The following is a 21,889-nucleotide window of genomic DNA, read 5'->3' as shown; positions in this document are numbered from 1 at the left end:
CTGGGAGCTCCTGTATTTAGAGGTCAGGCAGAGAAGGAGGGCAGCAGAGGCTGGGAAGGCACCACCAGTGATTTGGTGACATGGAGGTCGCTACTGTCTCAGCAGAGGCAAGACTGGTTGGAAGTGGTTTCTAGAAAGGGAGAGGAGGTGGATGCCGAGGAAAACAGTAAAATGGCTTGGTGGCTGGAGGGGGATTAATGAGGGGTAAGGGAGGGTTTTCCAAAGGTGCAAGCACAATGTGTATTCATTTGGGAAATGGGCTGGTAATGCAGAAAAAGAAACAGGAAACCACAGAGTTGTATGTAAAGTACGTCCAGGTGGGCTGGGGAGAGAGCAGAAGACCCGGGGTGAGTGGTCAGAACTTGGGGCCAGCAGGGTGCTGTGAGCAGTGTACCCGCTTCCCCAGGCCCTGCTCCCACTGGGCAGGGGATGGAAGGGAAAATTCACTCCAAACCCTTGCCCCTTCCCCTGGCTGAAGGTGACAATCTCTCCTTGAGCCTTAGGACACTAGCTATCTTTGACTGGGTGGGTGTGTTAAGGCCGAAGTTTGTTTCTTGAGCATCTGCCTGGGGACACATTTATGGATTAAGTTACAATTGCTTACCTGGAAAATGGCTTTTCCCAGATGGCCGTGTTAAGAGCCTTGGATCTTTGAATGACTGAAACCTACTGGCCTGCTTTGGATACTTATGCGGCTCCAAGAAGAGACCAGACTGACCACAAGGCCAACAGGTGATGGGTCTGGGGCTCTTCACATCTCCTCCCCGACAACAGAAATGTGCTCTGACCCCACAGAAGGCAACCAAGGCAATCTTAACCAAGGCCTCCATTTTAGTCTTAGGCTGTTTACCTAATTTTCAAACTCTAACCCCATAACATCAAGGAAGCACAATAACCACTACCACTTGAGTAGGAAATATAAAAACGGTTCCCCTCCTTAGCTGTCACTAAGGCAGACCTGTATCCTGAAGTGTGTGGAGCCTCAGAGGCCCACCAACTCTACCACTGCTGGGAGGGGCGTTCACAGAGGGCCCCGTGACCCAAAGCTCCCTCAGAGGGCTCCCAGCCACGGATCCCCAACACAGTGCCCCCCACTGCAAATCCGACAGACCTGGGCTATGATGTCCCCTTGAGACACGGCTCAGGGTCAAAGTGACACTCGAACCCCCTTTCCTTGCCAGCAGCACCGTGACCAACACCGCACTGTCACATCTTGACCATTCAGATTTCCTCACACATGACGCTTGAATGAGCTGTGATCTGGGGGGTTGGGGGCATGCTCCAAGTAGATGTGCAGTGGCTGCAGAACAGAGGCCGAGAAGGATGACGGTTTATAAACATTTGGAATTTTATTATTTAAAAAAAAAAACATCACAACCATGAACATTGTTACAGTTAGAGAGGCCCTCTTGGTTCTCCACAATGATAACTGAGCATGCTCACAAGGGATTCCCATTGTTTAGTCTTAGTCTTAGTTAGTTAAACAACCATCTTTAAAAGAAGGAAAAAAAAAAACTCGGCACACTACCATTTAACTTGTTTTAATGTTTCTTCACAAATGGTGAAAAATACTAAAGTACAGACAGGAATAATCATAATGTTGTGGCCAACATTATAAATATGGAATTATAAATTTAAAACATTTTCTGGTTTAAAAAATAAATCTGGTAGTCAATGCAGCTCTGCGGGGTCTCTGCGTCTAGTAGGGCCGGTCTCTGCGTTCCTGACGGTGCTCGCCTCTGCAGGGCAAAAAGGAAAAAGGGGCCATGTGTTAAAATGGGGAGAGGAAAGGAAGCCCTTCCACAGCCCTGAGCTGAGCTTCCTGCCTCATTCCCACAGAGCGGGTGAGACCTGCTCCAAAGATGGGAATGGCCTGCCGCCCAATGGGCCCTGTGCTCCACAGCTGGTTCTACCACCACATACTTATCCATTTTTCCAGGTCCTCCACGCCCGCCTCTTCTTCCTCCCATCTGTTCCATCAAAGGTCCAGGGGGTCCCCCAGGGCCACCTCGTCTTCCTCCACCAAAGCCACCGCGGTCCATGCCCCGGGTGCCACGGAAGCCACCTCTGTCTCCACCACGGCCACCTCTGAACATTCCACCAGGACCACCTCGATCCATGAGGCCACCTCTTCCTCCCCGCATGCCACCAGGGCCACCTCTGCCACGGTCACCACCTAAAGGTAAGGGAAAGTACAGGAGAGGCCAGCTCAGTGCTAAGACAGAGAGAATGGGTGAATGCAGAGGTCCCCTCAGGATCTGCTGTCTTCCCCGAGAGCAGAAACGGATACTTACTCACCCGAACACCTGGGTCACAATTTAGAACTGATGATGGAACTACAGGTGACCGCTGAACAACAGGTTTGAAGTGCATGGGTCCACTTATACATCGGTTTTTTCCCACTAAATATAAACTACAGTACTACATGATCTGAGGTTGGTAGAATCTGAGGATGTGGAACCACAGATATGGAGGGAGGGCCGACTGTAAAGTTTTAAGTGGATTTTTTTTGACTGCACAGAGGCCCGGCGCCCCAACCCCTGCATTGTTCAAGGGTCAACCGTGTAACTTAAAGAGCCACAGTGTCCAGGGCTGCACTTGCTGAACTCACCAACCTGGTCTGGGCAGCTGAATTTTGTTTACCAAGCCCACCAAGTTAACACAAGAGGTTTTAGTGTTACCAAGAAGCTGAGGGTACCTACCCGGGGGTGGGAAAGGTGGTGGGAGGAAGCCTTCAGGCTTTGGGGCCTTACACTGGTTGCACTCTGTTCTCCACGCAAAGTTCTGGTTTCCACACCCCCTGCATAAAGTTACATCACAACAGTATCACTTATTGAACAAGTGAAGGCACCACCTGAGCAGAAACCACCATAATCACTGAATCCCGGGGTCCAACACCACTAAGAGGATCAGTCCACAGAAAACGGCTTTTGAGCCGTAGCCTCAGGCAGCAACACACCATAGCACCAGAGTTTGATCCAGCAAAGTGTCTGTACAACCATGTGGGCCTGAGTCGAATGGACTGTGACCTTCTCCCGAAGGCTCCAAAACAGCCGGTAAAGGACCGACTAGGCCACCCCCCCCCCACCCCCAGCAGAGCCATCAGGGTCATCATTACGCTCCTCCGGATGAAAAGAATCCAGCAGGCCTCTCCAGAATGGGAATGGGGCAAGATGTAGGGAGACTGCACTAGTAGGCTATCAGTGTGCCCGGAGAAGTACATACGGATTGGGGCACTGCCAGTCTCCAGCTCGGTGCTGGACGTTTCCTCCTCCAGACGGGTTCCCTCGGGAACCGCGGGGCCCTCTTGGTGGGAAGCCTCCTCTGTCTCCTCCACGGCCTCCCATGCGACCCATGGGTCCTCCAGGACCTCCTGGGCCTCCTGGACCTGCAATAAGAAAGCATAAACCACCTCTTTGCAGCACCAGATTTGCTACAGGCATACGTCTCATGAAGGGAATCAGAGATCACAGCTGTCGCTGCCCCATCACCTGGCCCATACTTTCCCACAGGCCCAAGGGCTAGTCACTGTCATCACTGCAGTTAGCTCCACAACAACTTGAGGAGGGCAGATGAAGAGAACAGCCCAGGGCTAAACCCCAGGCAGCGTGGTTCCCTGGGGATTCCAGCCTCCCTGACCAATCAACCCATCCTCTTCTTTTTCTTTTACTCCCACCAACTTTTACCATCAGCATCCAATAGTCTAGTATCGATTCTACACACCTTTTCAGTATTGCTAATGGGCTTGCCTTCACTCTAGAAACCAAGTTCCTCAAAGACAAGTGTACTAAAAAACTTCCAAAGCAACACAGAAACAGCCCAGAGACAGTATCCAGTAAATACCTCCTCGGAGCGGCGGCGGCATCCCTCTGCCCTCACGGGGGGGCATTCCTCCCCGCATGCTGTTCATTGGAGGCTTCTTCCGAGCAAGAGAAACTTTAAGTTTGCTCCCTTGAAAATCCTTCCCTGAAACAAGATTAACAGAACGCCAATTACTCCCAACCTCCAACTCTTAGTCCCCTTGAGGGACCAGGCAAGGTTAGATGACTCCTTTTTCACCAACCCCCGCCTATTATCAAACCAACCATTCCTGCTTCATCAAGTGTGCCCACCCATGATGTTCCCTAAGATTTTTACAGGCAAGGCCAGAAACAAACAGAAAAACAAAAAATAGGGTGAGAAGCAAGGACAAGTAGAGCAGGAAGTGGCCAATAGAGGAGACGCAGAACTTTCTGACACTTTAAAGTTGGTTTTGTGTGAAGTGAAATTCCAGGATCAATGTCAAAGCCACATATGTATGTAAACGCAAATGTATACGGCTGAGATGTCTGTGGGACTTTCTGCACCTCTGACATCTGTGCTTAGAAGAATTACAACTTTAGCATGAGGCTTTGAACAACGACTGAAAGTAAGGGATCTCTTAACCCATGGTCAGCACCCGGGCCCTCATGTGGCTGAGGGGAGCGCGACAAGCACTTCCCAGCAGCCATCCAGTGCTCCTCCAGGAGCAGAAAAAGGGTCTTCTTGCTCCTTTGGCTCTTGAGGTCCTCCTTCCTGCCACGCCCTATAGCCACACAGAGGGAGAACCTATCTGTCCCTGGTCCCTAGAACCACTTTAAGAGAACAACATTCTAACAGCCAGAATTAAATACATCAGAGCAAGACCCTTTCTTAACCCACAAGTTGACACAGGCAACACTTGCTACCAGACCCTGTGTGCCCCAGAGGAGGCAGAGCTAAGAAGGCTAGGAGCACACACCCTTGTTGACCTAGGGTTCCTACCATCAAACCACTCGACAGCAGTTTTGGCAGTTGGCGGGTCTTCATAGGATACAGTAGCATCGCCTTTGGGCTTTCCTGTTTCCTTGTCCAAATAGATATGGATCATGGGTTGTCCAGTCCTCTTATTTATCTAGGCATAAAATAGCATAATTAAGCTGTGACCAGAATATACTAGTTTTCAGGGGAATAAATCCATGTGAAATTTTTTTTCCCATCCAAGTTCTTTAAACTGTCAAAAGCAGTAAATTTTCCAGACACACATTCAGAAGGACGTTGTTATAGTTTATCTCTGAGTGGTGGAATTATGGGTAACTTATTTCCTAAATAGCTACCACAAATCTGTACTTAGAAGACTTTTCCTCTTAGATGTGTTTTATCATAAAACCAAAATAGGTTTTATCATAAAACCAAAGTTCCAAATTGTGTAAATGAACAGTACAGGTCCCATTCCTTCCCCAGCCACCTTTTCCTGTGTCCCTGCACCTGCCCCAACACCCTGTGGGTCACACTAACAGGCACCCAGTGAGCAGCCACCTCTTAGGACTCAGTCAGGCTTTGATGCCATCATATAAGACACATATCACATAAAGTAAAAATTACCCTGAAATCATTAAGTACAACATACAGGGCTGTGAGTGTGCTAAAAGGAGTCCTGATTATCTCAAGTTCAACACAGCCAGTTTTTCCTCCAGAGACAGAACAGGTGACTAGTTTTTCAGCTCAACACCAGATGCAAGTGGCTTGAATTCAAGAGCCACACTGCACAAAAATATGGCTTTATGTGTTTTTTGCATATGATCAAACTCTTATCTGCATTTATAAATAAATTATGATATACATATATATATATATGCTGATACCTATGTTTCACATAAACACTGAAAGGAAATGTGGCGAAATAGTGGTATGAATGATGGGGTATGTCAGTTTAAAATCTGTAATTTTACAAAACTTTGATAGTAAACACTGCTTTCTTAACTACAAATAAACCCCACATACCCAAATAAACAACATATAAATCACAAGTAGAGAGAAATCTCCTTATATGATTTAAGATTTACCAAAATCGCTGAATCAGAAAATGCCATTCAAAATAGACCATTAACTAAAAAATAAATCTAAAAATAAAATAAAGATCTGCAAAACTTTTAAGGAGATTGGCTTTACCAAAGACCTAATAAATGGAGAAATACAATGTTAATGGGGAGTGGGGGGGGGAACTACTCAGTACTATAAAAATATCAATTCTCCTCAAATTCTTATAGATTCAGTGACTTCCCCGCAGTGGTTAAGAATCCGCCTGCCAATGCAGGGAACACGGATTCGATCCCTGCTCCAGGAAGATCCCACATGCCATGGAGCAACTAACCCCGTGTGCCACAACTACTGAGCCCTCACGTGCAGCAATGAAGACCCGATGCAGCCAAAATAAATAAATAAAATTCTTACAGGTTCAGTAAACATCCAATAGATTTTTGTGTTTTTTTTTTGCCGCTCTGCACAGCATATGGATGGGATCTTAGTTCCCTGACTAGGGATCAAATGAGTGCCCCCTGCAGTGGAAGCGTGGAGTCCTAACCACTGGACGGCTAGGGAATTCCCCCAATTGGGGTTTTTTAAGGAACTTCATAAACTGGTTCTAAAACGTATATATATATAAAATGTATATATATAGAAGAGCAAGGAGTAAACAACAAAACATTTCTGAAGAAAAAGAATAAAATGGAAGAATTTGCCTTACTAGGTATCAATATTGAGCATAGAATAATTAGCAGTGCTACTAGCATAGGATCACGCAAATTAACCAAGTATACAAAACAGCCAAGAAACAGCTCCAGGTAAAGGTGTACTTTCTACGTGAAAGCATTATATACCACCAGGGAGAAGATGGCTCTTTCAAAAGATGTTGCGGAATAAAAGGTCTTGCAAATGGAAAAAAATAAAGACACAAACCAGTAAGGTAATGACCTCTAAGTTCAACTACAGTAAAATTAAGAACTTCTACTCATCAAAAAAAAAATGAATAAGTGGGCCACAGGGAATTCCCTGGCAGTCCAGTGGTTAGGACTCTGCCCTTTCACTGCTGAGGGCACAGGTTCAATCCCTGGTCGGGGAACTAGGATCCCGCAAGTTGTGTGGCACGGCCAAAAAAAGAAAAAAGTGAGCCACAAACTGGGAGACCTGTATTTGCAACAAAGACAAGAATCAGCATTCAGACAATAAAGAACCACTAATAAATCAACAAAGGACTAACAACCCAATGAAAAATGCGTACAAAACACAAACAGGTATTTCAAAGAAGATAGCGTGCCATTTTAACATTATTAATGATCAGGGAAAAGCAAGTTAAATTACATTTCCATTTTCTTCTACCGGATTAGTGAAAGTTAAAAAAAAGGTGATTCCCAGTGAGGCTGTGGCAGGTGTGCAGTCAGAGTGCCAGTGGGAGTCTAAGCTGGTCAGCCAGACAGTTATTTTGAGGTTAAACACTGTACACATCTTAAGAACCAGCAGTTCTACACCTGGGCATAGTGGGTTCTCATTATCCGTGGATTCAGATTTGCAAATCTGCCTACTCATCAGTATTTTGCCTACCAAAATCAATACTTGTGGCACTTTTTGTGGTTATTTGCAGACATGCAGAGAGCGTGAAACACATGTTGCCAGATGCACATGTTCCCAGCTGAGAAGGAAAAAGATGACGCTCTCCCCTCTCGTTCTAGCTCTCTCTAGAAATGACCAGAGGACAGAGACCGGGAGGATGGGGCAGTGTTCTGTAAGAAGTTCTGGCTCTGGGACTAAATGGATGAATATGAATACCAACTTGGGCAAGTCACATTTCTGAATCTTTTTTTCTTTGTAAAATAAAGTGAGTAGGATCTATCAGGATGAATTTTTTTAGAATTTATGATTATAACATATGTGAGATGTGTATGTGTATATGTGTACATACTTCCCCCAGGGACAGTGGCTCAGCATTCACTAATTCAGTGTTTATAGTGATTTTATAGAACTTAACTACCATGAATAACAAGAATCAACTATATACACAATAGAGAAACTGGCACACCAGGAGATAGGTACAAGGACATTCAATGGAGCATGGCTTATAAACTAAAAAGTTAGCAGCAGCCTGTTAAGAGAATTTACGAATAACTTGTGATATATTTATGAATGAAATATAAGATGCCCAGACTTTTGAAATTTTGACCTAGGGACCCCCCCCACAACTTCTCAAAATCCCAGTTTCTCTTAGTTTTCCTCATCTAATTAATAACCCCACCACCATTACAGCAGCTCAGACAAAACCATTCTAGCCACACTAGCTTCTTTGAGTTTGCCAGGCAAGCTCCTGCCTCACTATTCCCTCCACTATTCTGAAATTATTTCCCTGCTCCTAATGGCTCTGTTCCTCATTTTATCCCTGTTCTATCTTGCTGTATTTATTTTCCTCCCTAACAATCACGATCACTGAACATAGCACAACTATATTCCTTTTTACAATATGTTCCCCACTATATGTAAACTCCAAGGGTTCTTATCTGTTTGTTCCCAGTATACTGCCTTACAGTAGTGTTTAATAAATACTCTTCAAAATTATGTAAAACAAAATATTACTGAGGACACATCTATAAAGTAAAGAAAGGGAATGATAAATTTCAGGATGGGAGTTGAGAGAAGGGGTAAAACTGGGAAGGGAAGACATATACCAGGTACTTCAAAGGTACTCATAAAGCCGTACTTCCTATGCTGGGATATGGATACGTAAGTGTTCATTATTTTTAAAACTATGTCATATTCTATATTTCACAATAAGTAATGTTCATGTTAAGTATTCTTACAATTAACATGATAATTATAAAAATGACCCTGAGTTATCAAGTATGCTTAAATCATGTTTAGCTTTTCTTTTCTATAAAAAATTTTTGTTTTTTGCTTTTTGTATTTTGAGGAGCAAACCACAATATGGACAGTCCAGAAGGAAAAGTCAAGCAACTTCAGACACTCTCAAGTCAATTCTCTTTAAAATGCTCTGTGGTTGAAAGATCTGCCAAATCACATGGTCACGCTTTTACTTACCTTGACAACTCCACACTGCTTAAAGAAGTCTGCCAGATCATCTAGAGTCACATTGTCACTTAATCCTTGCACATAAATTGCACTGTTGTCACAGTCTTCATCTGGATCTACAGGTGGGCCTTCCAGAGAAAAGTAGACAAAGGGAGTTATTGTCATGTATCCATAAGGGCTTATTAACCAATGGTCACTACTGCCCACTGGTATTCATCACAAAGCTAAGAGAACTACCAACCTTACTAATAAGAATGACATGGAACTCTTGGTTTACTTTATTTTTGTTTAAGGTGGTTATGAGTAGTCACTCATGATAAAGGAAGCCCCAAACTGCTCTTGACAGCAAGAGTATCCCATTGATTTACCAGGCTGTTGAACCCCAACACGCACTTACTTCTGTGCTATTCATTTATAAAGCACAATATAAAAATCAGGAATTTGGAATTACCTAAATCAAGATCTGGTCCTTCGTCCATGGGTCCTGCCAACCAGGAAAGATCATATAAAATACTGTTAGTGCACGTCTTGCAAGCTACAAACCTTACAAACACACATAGCTATCTACTACACCACCATTTGATGGGGCTTCATTAAATTCAAAATGACCCGCACTGCTAAAATGGAACAGTGCCCCTTTAACATTTGTGAAAGGTTTGCTAGGGTTTGCTTTTTCTTTGCTGGTTTGCTTTTAAACCATTAACCAAATACACTCTCAATGCTTATGTGCCAAATTAGTGTTAAATTTAAGTCAAATTTTTTCCTCCAAATAAACCAAATTTTAAAACTGTATTCTCCCCCATATTACAGAAGCAGCTGCTCAATACTTCAAGTTACCCTTTGTTTTGTAACCATAGGTTAACCTTATTACCCCTAAGACAATGCCGGCAGTACCCATTAGTCTCTTTTGTATAGATCATTTTTAAACCGCTTATGAAACTAATATAAAATTATAGTTTTCTAAAAACTGACTGTATTTTTTTTAAACACTATCCATGGTAATACTCAAAAACTTACCACCAGGCTTATTGAAGCCACCTCGCTCTCCAGCGCTGCTGGGGGGATAAACGAAGAAATGAAGGCCTTTCCCTTTAAAAGCCAGTACCGCTCTGAGCCTTGGGGGGGCTCGTGGGGAAGAAGGGCACTGGCTAAACACATCTCCAAACAATGCATCTCTCTCATCTTGTCACTATGCCTTTCTTCAGGGCAGCTCGCTCAAATTTCCTTTATATACAACCTTGCTCGTCTGATTGTACACACCACTGTGGTTGGTTCCTTTCATTTCGGGGGGGCTGGTATTAATAGTGCAATACTTGGCAAACTGGGGGAAAAATACATCCCAAACACCCACCCCGTCAGCTGAAAAACAGGGAGAGCTTGGTGTGGAGAGAAGTAGCAAGCTGGGGTAACTGCTGTGATGAATCTTTTCATGTTCATAAAGGTGCACCCTCAACCTCTCCCAGGGGAGAGCCAAGTGAGGCCCCGGGCTTCCTAACAAGTCACAGTATAATAAAGCAGGAGACACCAAAGTAAAGGCCTACAACACACACCAGAGGACGCATCCAGCCGATCTTCAGCATAAAGCCATACATTTCAGGGCACTAATGGGTTTAACAATCGCTGTGAAAGGAGAATTTACAACAAATACCAAGGCTCCACGGACTGGGGGTGCAACTTTATAGACATATCCGTTGAAAACAATGACAACGGCAGTATAAAATCACCGCCTTACACATCTTAAAGGGGGAAGAAATATGAATTGGGCCTTTTTGTTTTTTAAAAAATTAAATAAAGGCAGCTCCTCAGTGGGAGGCCCTGAGCTTTTTCTAACCAGTATTGCACCTTTAATACCTGAATATACAATTTCAAGCTGTTGCATGCAGCTTTGTTTCCTTTTTAAAAGTACACACCATAAAATGTTCTCTCTCTTTAAACACAAAAGTTTACACTTTAATGTTACACAATTCTAGAGTATTATACCTCCTCTGGTTCATTACCAAACAACAAGTATGCAGTTACCAAAGTTACAGAAGGATTCCATTTATACAATGAATACATTTTGTTAAAAATATTCTATGTATATTTTTCCTCTCCATATGGACACCGTGTCTAGTCCCACTTTTCATTATGCTGCCGGCTGAGTACTGAGTACGGGTACTTTTTAAGTATTGAAGTGTATACAAGGCTCTCACTTTGTAACCTGTAGCATATAAATGCGACAAAGCATGTTAAAAAGTTTCCACGTTTAACAGCCAACGAAAATATCAAAATACTGAGGCAATGAAAAAGGGCATGTTAACAACATTGAGTGCCTTACCTGCAGAAGACACTGAAAACCATCACCACACCACAATAAAAAAGAGGGGAGAGGGGAAAGCCCTTGTCCTGTCCCCAAAGGATCCAACCGACTGCTTCACAGTCTGTTGAAAAACCTATGAGGAAAGCCATGATGTTTTCTATGGCTTCAGGAGAGACTTCTCACCCAGAAAGAGGGAACCCCTCTACTAGCAAAGTCTAGCAAAATTAGTAGAATTATTACTTCTGGAGAATTAAAATGAATAAACTTGAAATTGGTTTTGCAATCAAAAAATACTAAGGATTCTAAGTGATTGGAAACGTGATGATAGTGATTTCAAGTGTCTACATCTACTTAAAACATCCATAAAGAAGGTGAAACCTTTATAATGGAATGACATTCTTCAAATCAGAATATTAATTTTACTTTATACCAAATTATTCATAAGTTTTTGCATCTTGTAAAGTGACTTTCTTCCAATAAAGATTTCACCGAAGACTTTTTAAGTTATGCAGAATATGCAAAACAGTATTTTAAACCAGTATTGTTCAATATAAACAGATTGCTAATGTAAAAAATAAAGACCAACTTTTTAATGTATTTAATCTTGAACTACATTTCTAAAGAAATTCTATTCAGTTTTTCCTTGAACCTACAGTGGCACCAAATCCAATTTATACTTACATTAACATTCTGCATAACTTTTTAACTATTTATATAGGGACAGAACACACACAGAACTAAGCCTTCTGGATTATGTTAACCAACATTATACCTCACCTTCATCAAAGTATAGACACCAGAAAGGGAAGAGGGTATGGGAGAAGGGAGGGGAAGGGCAGGCACAAGTAGCAGGGTTATGTTACTGATCTAAACAAAGTTTTCTAAACCAGATTGTGCCATAAATTAAAATGGTCAAACCGATTTAGACTTCTCAAAATCTCCAATGGGAAGAGTGATCCCATAATTATATACATTACTCTTCAAAAAGCTATTGGACTTCCTGTGTACCAGGTGCACCTCAGGCCATAGTTCAAGGGTTATGGGACCAAGATCTTCATCATTATGTTCAACAATTCCGAGTACAAACAGAAGTTGGGGACAAACATTGTGGAAGACAGCTGCATTCCTTTTTTGCAGTATATATACCAGGTATTTCAAGACAACCATTCAGAAGCAATTAGTTAAATACCTAGGGTTGTTATAAGAGTTGTGTGTGTTCCATCCCAAGTCTATTACCCACAGAGGCTTTTGACCTCTGGAAACCATGAAGGGAACTGAAAGCTCTAGTTTCAAAACCATTCTTTGTTCTCCCCATCCCAACCAAGTAGATTGGCACTGAAAAAAGCAAACTGCCTCTATAGATATGCCACAGAGATGACATTTCCATGTTTTGGAAGATGGCTTGGGCTCATCAGATTATCCATGGAAATGCAGAAATAAATTTCTTATGTCTTTCAGTCCCTTCTTGCCATTGAAAATCCTATGGATGAAACAAAATTAGGTAAAAGGAGAAAAGGTTTGCTCTTACCCCATTCCACCGCGTCCTCCTCCCCGCCCACCTCTGCTCATGCCTCCACGATCAAATCCCCCTCTTCCCCTGCCCCGGTTATCAGGGCCACTCATGCTCCGGTTCTCTCCTGGTCCGGAAAATCCTCCAGACTCCTGCCCATAAACACCCATGCTACTGGGGTGGTCCTGTCGGAATGAACCTGAGGAAAGAGTCACATCTGTAAGCCGTGGACCAGCATTTACACCACTGCCTGTTGTACTTTCTCCTGGAATCATAGAATTCTCAACTGCAAGGCACAAACCAAGGTACCATCTTCTTTACACCTGATTAAGCACCCCTGATCAGTGGGCTTTTTAAAGTTCAACAAGAACAGCTGGCTCATTAAGGCTGAAGTAACCTCATATAGTTCGTCTAGAATAAACCACTCCCAAACAAAAAAAGGACTCTGGTCAACAGTTTACAGGGATCTGTATCCTAAGATGTCTTTAAAAAGTTGCTTCTTTAAACCACACTCAAGAAACAAAAATGGAGCCAGGTTTCTTGGGGGTTGCTAAGGGGTAGTCTCCATCAAGTAGCACTACTCATCTCATTGTCATAATGAGACATACTCAGAATGGAATTTAGTTAAAAGACAACAACAATCCAGGTAGAGATTAAACTGTGAAGACAGTTTTTTGTTTTTGGTTGCTTTTCCACATAAAACTGTAAGCATTCTGTGAAACTTTTTTTTGTTTTATGAATGTAAACAAAAACAAAACATAGCATTTTGTTAACTATCAAAATTGCAGTAGTCTTCAATAGCTACCTGCTCACTCACTCTTAATAAGCTGGGGTGGGCAGGCCATAAGAAATGCTGGCTTCACTCACTGCATATAACCTCCCCAAAGAGAGCAGGGCTGGCAGTCTACAACGTTTTCTCTGGTCAGTTACAAACTCTCTTTTCTTGTAAGGCATACTAATAACAATTAAATTGGAGAAAAGCCAGGATATTAGCCAGGATATGATACCTTCAAGATGCATCCTGGAGTTCAAAAGTACACAATAGTAAAGAGCATTTCCCCATTTCAGAAACTCCAAACATAACCATTCTTATTTGGTTTTCTCTCTTAGCAACTCACTCTGCTGCCCGTAGCTGCTGCTCTGTTGGCTATATTGACTTGGAGCCTGGCTGTAGGATCCAGTTTGGGGGGGGTAACTAGTGGGCGGCTGCTGCCCATAGCTGCTTTGTTGACCATAGCTACTCTGTTGTCCATAGCTGCTCGGCTGCCCATAGGTGTTCTGCTGGGAGTAACTGCTCTGATCATAACTAGTCGGCTGTGTAGAAGAATAGCTGAAAGTAAAAAAAAAAAAAAAGAAAAAAAAAGAAAAAGAGCTTGTTAGGAAGGAGAGACTTGTTATTTCTTCTAGTCCCCTAAACATGAGACATTAATAGTACATGGCATAGAAATCCTTAAAAATGCAGTTACTTTCTACATATTAACATACAATGAATTTAAAATAAGCAAATATTTTTGTATTCAGAATAAAGCTCTGAATGGAAGGGAGAGGATATTATTAAAAACAACCCATCTATAAAATGTACAACCCTAGAGCGTCTCCTTTACCCCCACCCTCATTAAAACAATAGTTATTCTCAACCAAATTCAAGACAAATTCGGGAGTTTAGGTGCTTCCTGTATTAAGGGAAGAATAGGCAGATGTGCTGCCAGGGAAGGTTGCCCCAGCAAAAAGGCACTGAGAAAAATGAGGCAGTTAAGTGCGGTATTCAGTTCTAAGGCTGCCTCCAATAATTCCCTTGAGTGATGACAATTTTTCTGAAGCTAGAAGGCCACTTGGTATGTGTTTGGCCATTTTTCTCTTGAGGATAAGTCTAACTTTCAAATTGCTTTGGTATGTATACAGTTTCAAACTTTCAGACATGCCTGATCATCTACGAAATCCGGGCATTAATAAAGAAAAGATGGACAAGGAAATGTCAGTATCAAGGCGTTGTATGAAAGATGAGTATTACACTGATATTCATCTTCACACATGTCAACTACAGGGCAGGGAAACTAAACAAAGATACATTCTTACACAGAAATAAAGCTTGAAAGAACTGGTATTAAACTCTGGATGAACCATGATAATGAAAAACCAAAAAGACAACACATTTTACAATTTTAATTCTAAGAACAACAATTTTAAGTATCACCACCTCCCTCACCACAGCTGTAAGTATTCAAAGGCCTCTCTTCACACCAAGTGCACCTATTCCACTAGCCAAATTAAGTGCTCTCAGCATGACAGCTGTGGGTGGGCCCTGTGGAAGAACTGCTAGAGCCCTGCCCACTGCTGCTCCAAGCTGAACAGAGACACTTACCAGTCAGCTGTATTTGCTCATAAGCCTGCTCATGTCTGCTGTACTTTAATGTATAAACCAATGAAATGAGTACAAAAAGGGGAACTGTTAATTCTACCAAAACTAAGTTAACACTTTAGGACACAATTCAGACAAATCATTTGAAAACTTGCATCAAATTAAATGTGAGAACTTGCAGTTCTTCCTCTACTTTAAAGAAACCAAAACTGGACATTGTAGCTGCTGGTGCGGTTAATGTACGACAAAATACAGAACAAGTAAACTCTTAGTCAAAAGGAGGGGCCTTGGCCTAACCGTTAAAAGGCTGGTGCATGGACTTCCCCGGTGGCCCAGTGGTTAGGAGTCTGCCTGCCAATGCAGGGGACACAGGTTTGATCCCTGGTCCGGGAAGATCCCACATGTCATGGAGCAACTAAGCCCGTGCTCCACAACTACTGAGCCTGCGCTCTAGAGCCCACGAGCCACAACTACTGAGCCCATGTGCCACAACTACTGAAGCCTGCACGCCTTGAGCCCGTGCTCCGCAACAATAGAAGCCACTGCAATGGGAAGCCCACGCACTGCAACGAAGAGTGGCCCTCACTCGCCGCAACTAGAGAAAGCCCGCGCGCAGCAACGAAGACCCAATGCGGCCATAAATAAATAAACAAATAAATTTATTAAAAAAAAAAAAAAAAGCCTGGTGCATGAATGAACCTTTAAATATAAAATGAATAAGGTGAACTTTCTTTTTTCGAAAAAATAATGCCCTGCACTTTACCCAGCTCAAATGCATCAGAGAATGTGGCTTCTATGGTTCTGTTTACCTGCTTTCATTGTTTCTCATCTGAATAAACTAAAAGAAAAAAATTAAAAGAAAAAACCTAGAGTGATAAAAACGTATTTAGAGAGAAGAGTTTTTGACTGTCAGGCACTGCTATCAGAACTTAGGACTGAGGTTTTAATGTACACTATGTGGTCAGGCTTATCACTGGGAGAGTCAGATAACATAGCCCACCTGAGGAAGCAGAAGCAAGCTGGTCAGCCTGAAAAAAATCTGTTTTGTTATTCTACTAGCTCACTAGCCACAAGAACAAGCAATGAGAAGACTGACCTGGTAGGAGGATAGGATGGTGGTGCCGTGACTGGCTGCATGGGGTAGCTCCCAGGTACCTGGGGATAACTGTAGTTACTCTGTCCATATCCTAGGCTGGGCTGGTTGTAACCCCCTGTGCTAGATTGAGGTTGACTAGTCTCAGCGGGTTTGTTACCATCCTGCGGTCTAAAAGGAGAAATAAAAAAGTGAGACTTCTTTTTTCTCAACCACAAAACTCTTGGGTAAGAACTCTACAATCTATGAGCAATAAGCAATGTTAGTATTGAGCTTGGAAATATATACAATTGCAAAGTGAACTACATCAAAACCCAATGTCGGTCCAACTGTTTCTGCTGGAAGACAACACTAAAGATGGGGGAGACTTAATCTCATCCACAGAAGAGACATCAACATGCTCCATTCATTCCACATCAGCAGCTACAAAAGGCAGTTACAATACTTTGTGCTGCCCATTTAAGAGATGTGGGAGGGGAGGTGGTTTGTTCGGGAAGAAAATGCCTTTTCTCAAAAAGGACCATTAAAGACAAACAAGAAACTTTAAAAATAATGCAAATTCTGGGTCAGAGTAACATTTACATAAGTCCATGGCATTTATAAGTTTGGACAATCTGTGGGTTTATGTTTCTTTTTATGTTTCTCATCTATTAAGAACAGACCTGAAAAAAACATTTCCTAACTTGAACTGCCATAAATTAATCTAACCCTGCCTCAGTCTCCATAATGGAAATACCAGAGTAGGGCAGGGACACACATAGGGATGGAGACAGACAAACACACACACTCCTCTCACGCTCAGGTGAACTGGAAAACATCCTTGTTAAGTGACGAAAACCAATCTTAATCCCAAGGAAAAAAAAGAGGTTTCTATAATCCCTTTACCTTAACAGTTTATAACAGGGTTGTAGCAAAGTGAGCATATGCTATTTTAAGCAAAGCCCAAGAATCAGCAGGCAGACCAGGGAGGATGTGGAAGCACTGGTTTCTCCAAAGAGCTGAAAGGGGTCACAAGCCCCCTCTTTCCAGGGGAAAAGGGAGTAGCTATCACTGATCACAAGACAGCTGTTATAAAGTGTTAAGGATCGAAAAATTAAGAAAAAGGAATCAAAAAGGATGATTTATTCAAAGACCAATTAGTATATACCCCCACCCCCCAGCTATGGCTTGGATATACTGTTGCAATGGAGCATCAAATGGGACTTCAAACACCTGAGAACACTCTAGGTCAACTGAATTGGGACCCTACAGGAATCAGCTTAACACTAACCACTGCACAGGCTGTCTAGAAGAGGTAAACTACCAAGTAGCTCTGATTACTCACTGTGCATTTTAGAAGTAATCTCATGAGTGTTTGCCAGAGCTAATTTCTTACCTCTACAGCAGACAAAAAGTCTAGGTTACAAGTTGATCTCTTGTTTACTCCCTAAAAAGTCTTCTTTCAAACCACAATTCAATGTTCCTTCAAGACTGTATGCAGAAGCCACCTAAGTGCATTGCCTAAAGCAGAGACCTGAAATCTTCTGTTAAGTAATAATTAATACTGTTTACTTGCTAATCAGTCACGGAGTATGAACTTTATTTTTTTAAAACATCTTTATTGGAGTATAATTGCTTTACAATGGTGTGACGGAGTATGAACTTTGCTCAAATATTCACCCTATAGCAGGGCACCCAGTTAAGAATTTATACTTGCCTGGGATATTTAGATTACCAAGCCAATACATAATACAGAGAAAATCATGTCACCAACGTTTGACTTCTGGATATGGATATATCCTTTACTGACAACTGGATCGTGTGACTATCTCTTGAACCACATGATTCTACCCCCTACCCCAACTGTGAACTACAGTGTTTTTCCCAAAGAGAAAGGTGTTACCCATTTACAGGGTCAATAAAACCAAAGGTAAAAGCATCAAAGTACAATTCTATCAGTTGTTCTGTTGTGAGGAAACCACACTCAATTTTCTTCTGGGTTTAGCAAAGTAAATATACAACAGCTTCCTCCTACCGGAAAGTCCACTCTTCTGAAACTAGACAACCCACTCAGTGACATTCCTCATTTTGGCCCCTGGATGGCACCATTTCTCTATTAAATGAAGAGTACTGTTTGTGGTGTGACTGTACCTGGTGAAGAACAATTAGTTAACACCTAAGTATGTGAGTAAGCATTACAAAGGAACCAAGTCATACATTCTAAGTGAGGTTGCTCTCTTTTCTGAAAGCCTGAGGTTGCTGCGTTAGGAGTAGGTGAGGGGGCCTTACCTTGCAGGCGCGGTGGCTGCTGGCTGCTGCCCATAGGCTGGATAAGCAGGCTGAGTGCCATATGCAGACTGAGCTGCATAGGAGGCCTGGGTAGTAGTGACTGTAGCAGTGGTGGTATCATAAGCACCAGTGCCGTACCCCTGGACAGGCTGACTGTATGCCTGGGGGGCAGTTGGAGTAGAATATCCTGGAATAAAGGAGAGCTATGTCAGATTTCTGGCTCTTCAGAGACCTGCCTAGACACTCATTAACAGGACAATCTGTAAACCACCTACTTTCAACCATCATGATATTTAGCTCCTTTAAATATTTCCACTTCAGTAAAAATAGCAACAAACCAATATTTAAAGCCTAAGTTCTCTGAAAATACTCAGTTTTCAGCAAAGCACTGTCTCTTTTGCTCTAAACCACACCTAAAAGAAAGGAGGAAAGAGAGTAGGCCATAGAAAGTGCTGGTATAGAAAAAAGGGCTCCCTTTGCCCCCACCTGAAAAGCATTCAATAGGGGACAAGTCTGCTTTCACTAATTCTATACTCCAACAGGAATAAAATGTCCCAGAAAGGGAAGTAAAAGGCAAATGACACAACATCTTTAAGTAGCTATAAAATAATGATCCAGGTACAAGTTTTAGCATTAAAACCTATCATTTGGAATTATTTGCTTTCAGCCCCAAGCATCATGGGCAGTTCACGTTTAAGGAAACTGGAAATTGCAGAGAACATGTGTTTAATTTTCAGTGAGATGTTAACAATTGATTAAACACTCTAAGAACTGCTAATTTTGTTTCGGGTAACAAACAACTAAGAAAATGCTTGTAACCAGCACTAAGATTTGAAATGGCACATTAGTAATAAACACATACTACAAATTATATTTGCTTACATACATATGACCAACAAAGCTTTTCCCTATTTAACTTTTCTGATAAATTATTCTAAATTAAAGTTAACATTCCCAAAATAAACATTGAAAAGGTAAATGTTTTTCACATAATAAAACCATTTGAGATTCTAAGCCCGTCATCAAATTACCCACCCCATTTCCCTTATTTACCCACCGCGAGCAAATGAGTCTTTTTCCTGCTCAGCAATACTAGAGATGGACTCTGCAGCCCCCTTGCTATTTCCCTAACCAAATGTTACAGACCTGCTGTCACAGGTGTGCAGAGACCAAGCTAGGCTCTTTCCCTAGTTCCTGCCTCTGCCAAACCAGGCAGGATCCATGCCCTTCCTTTTCTTTCTTTTTTTGCCGTACTGCTCGGCTTGCAAGATCTTAGTTCCCTGACCAGGGACTGAACCCAGGCCCTGGAGTCCTAACCACTGGACTGCCAGGGAATTCCCGGGATCCATGCCCTTTAACCTGGAACTTGGGCTTGGAATGTGACAACTCCCACCCCTGGACCTGCAGCTCCTAACTTGCGTCCCTTTCCTATAAGAAGTATTATAACCTTTCCTGGTGCTTGGCTTCCCTCCCTCCTACTCCTCCCTCATGGTCAACGAGCACAAGCTAAAGCCATGCAATAAAAAGTTGGGTCTAGCTGTCAGCATTTATGTCCATCAAAGAAAAACCCAAATCTCACTAAAGTAAAAATGTTTCAGTACTTAAACTTCAGTTAGAATAAAGTGTCCTCACTATATACACAAAAATAAATACAAATACCAACTTAGCCAAATACCAACAAATACCAACAGCCACAAACAAATACCAACTTCCCTTTGTACAATCTAAAGTGTCATCTTTTGTAGCAGAGTATAATACTTTCTTCTCCATCTCAAACATTTTAGGGAAATTCTGAAATTAATTATACACATATTTCCTTCTCAAATATGTTGGGCTGAAGCGTATATGAAAGCGTATTTCACAGAACAGGGAGCCCCAAGCACTGGAAGTTTTTCGAGTTGGCATGTTATTCATCTGAACTGTTTATTTAATTTAAAAGTTATTTGCAGAATCCTAATGTCAACCACATAAAGCACTCATTTATTTAACTGGAATCTAATTCCACCTACCCTATTACTCCTACACAGATTTTTTTTTTCCCCTACATGACAGGCCATCTATAAGATTTACAAGAAGAGGACTTCCCTGGTGGCGCAGTGGTTAAGAATCCACCTGCCAATGCAGGGGACACGGGTTCAAGCCCCGGTCCGGGAAGATCCTACATGCCGCAGAGCAACGAAGCCCGTGCGCCACAACTATTGAGCCTGTGCTCTAGAGCCTGCGAGCCACAACTACTGAAGCCCGTGCTTCGCAACAAAAGAAGCCACCGCAATGAGAAGCCCACGCATCGGAACGAAGAGTAGCCCCCGCCTACGCCAACTAGAGAAAGCCCGCGGGCAGCAACAAAGACCCAATGCAGCCAAAAATAAATAAATACAATTAATAAAAAAAGATTTATAAGAACAATTAAAAAACAACAACAACAACAAAAAGTGACAAGGGCAATAACTCGTGTCATAAAAGTATCCAGCAACAGAGCCTTGCAGTGCTAAAGATTACACTAATAGACACTGGGTTAATTAATAATCTTTTTTTAAAATTAATAATCTTTTAATTAATTGTAGTACCCGCACAAGCAGCCAATCAAAATGAGCAAAAATTAAAAGAGCAAAATGATTTAATGACAATAAAAAAGACCAACAGCAAAAAGACAACATATCTACTATGTGTTGATAAATTTAAGGAAAAAGGTAGTAAGAAACATCACACAAACCAACCAGAATTTTTGTTCAACGGTAAAAACTAAAGTCTAAGATTTCTATTCCAATTAATGAGTTGAGATTTATATAGCTCCCTTCTCATGAAGCTTAATTTTAAAATATTCTAGAAGTGTCTTTTTATATTTCTTCCAATAATTATCCAATGACTTTTTTAAAAATAAATTTATTTATTTTTATTTATTTATTTATTAGTTTTGGCTGTGTTGGGTCTTCGTTGCTGTGTGTGGGCTTTCTCTAGTTGCAGTGAGCAGGGGCTACTCTTCGTTGTGGTGCGCGGGCTTCTCACCGTGGTGGCTTCTCTTGTAGAGCACGGGCTCTAGAGCGCGGGCTTTAGGTGCGGCGCGTGGGCTCAGTAGTTGTGGCTCGTGAGCTCTAGAGCACAGGCTCTGTAGTTGCGGCACATGGGCTTCGTTGCTCCGCGGCATGTGGGATCTTCCCGGACCAGGGGTCGAACCCATGTCCCCTGCATTGGCAGGCAGATTCTTAACCACTGTGCCACCAGGGAAGCCCTATCCAATGACTTTTATGTGTAAAGGCAGTAAGAGGTAAGGAAAAAAGTATTAAGTGTTCCTGAACCTACTTACTACTGTCAGGGTCCTGCTTGGTTTGGTTCAGCCTCAATTTGCTCACTAGGTTTAATTTTAGTTCCTACACTCCAAAAGTTGATGGAAGAATTTGGGGAGATATGAAGGGTAAACTACATAAACTACATAAACTTCCATAAACTACAAAGCAAAAACATGGCTCCATAGAATCTAGAAGGCTACTGTATTTCCTATAAATGACT

At 42.2% G+C, this 21,889-nt stretch overlaps 1 protein-coding gene across 2 annotated transcripts in view; it reads right to left on the bottom strand.

The window, feature by feature from the left end:
- Positions 1 to 1,324: 1,324 nt before the first annotated feature.
- Positions 1,325 to 21,889, bottom strand: part of EWSR1 (EWS RNA binding protein 1) — a 28,284-nt gene continuing 7,719 nt past the window's right edge. The window contains exons 5-17 of one of the 2 annotated variants that reach the window (XM_061168873.1): positions 18,383 to 18,569; positions 16,118 to 16,285; positions 13,781 to 13,992; positions 12,681 to 12,861; positions 9,871 to 9,908; positions 9,305 to 9,337; positions 8,863 to 8,981; positions 4,783 to 4,912; positions 3,844 to 3,966; positions 3,226 to 3,388; positions 2,703 to 2,800; positions 1,924 to 2,176; positions 1,325 to 1,739 (exon numbers count right to left, since the gene is read on the bottom strand). In XM_061168873.1, coding sequence (XP_061024856.1) covers positions 1,700 to 1,739; positions 1,924 to 2,176; positions 2,703 to 2,800; positions 3,226 to 3,388; positions 3,844 to 3,966; positions 4,783 to 4,912; positions 8,863 to 8,981; positions 9,305 to 9,337; positions 9,871 to 9,908; positions 12,681 to 12,861; positions 13,781 to 13,992; positions 16,118 to 16,285; positions 18,383 to 18,569 — 1,745 coding nt within the window. In that variant the 3' untranslated portion in view covers positions 1,325 to 1,699. The remainder of the gene's footprint in view (positions 1,740 to 1,923; positions 2,177 to 2,702; positions 2,801 to 3,225; positions 3,389 to 3,843; positions 3,967 to 4,782; positions 4,913 to 8,862; positions 8,982 to 9,304; positions 9,338 to 9,870; positions 9,909 to 12,680; positions 12,862 to 13,780; positions 13,993 to 16,117; positions 16,286 to 18,382; positions 18,570 to 21,889) is intronic. The other variant, XM_061168874.1, reaches the window with a different exon arrangement.

This window comes from Eubalaena glacialis, chromosome 15 (assembly GCF_028564815.1).
Source record: "Eubalaena glacialis isolate mEubGla1 chromosome 15, mEubGla1.1.hap2.+ XY, whole genome shotgun sequence".
Taxonomy (NCBI): domain Eukaryota; kingdom Metazoa; phylum Chordata; class Mammalia; order Artiodactyla; family Balaenidae; genus Eubalaena; species Eubalaena glacialis.
Note: the sequence above shows the minus strand (reverse complement) of the source record. Positions and strands in the feature narration are given on the sequence as shown.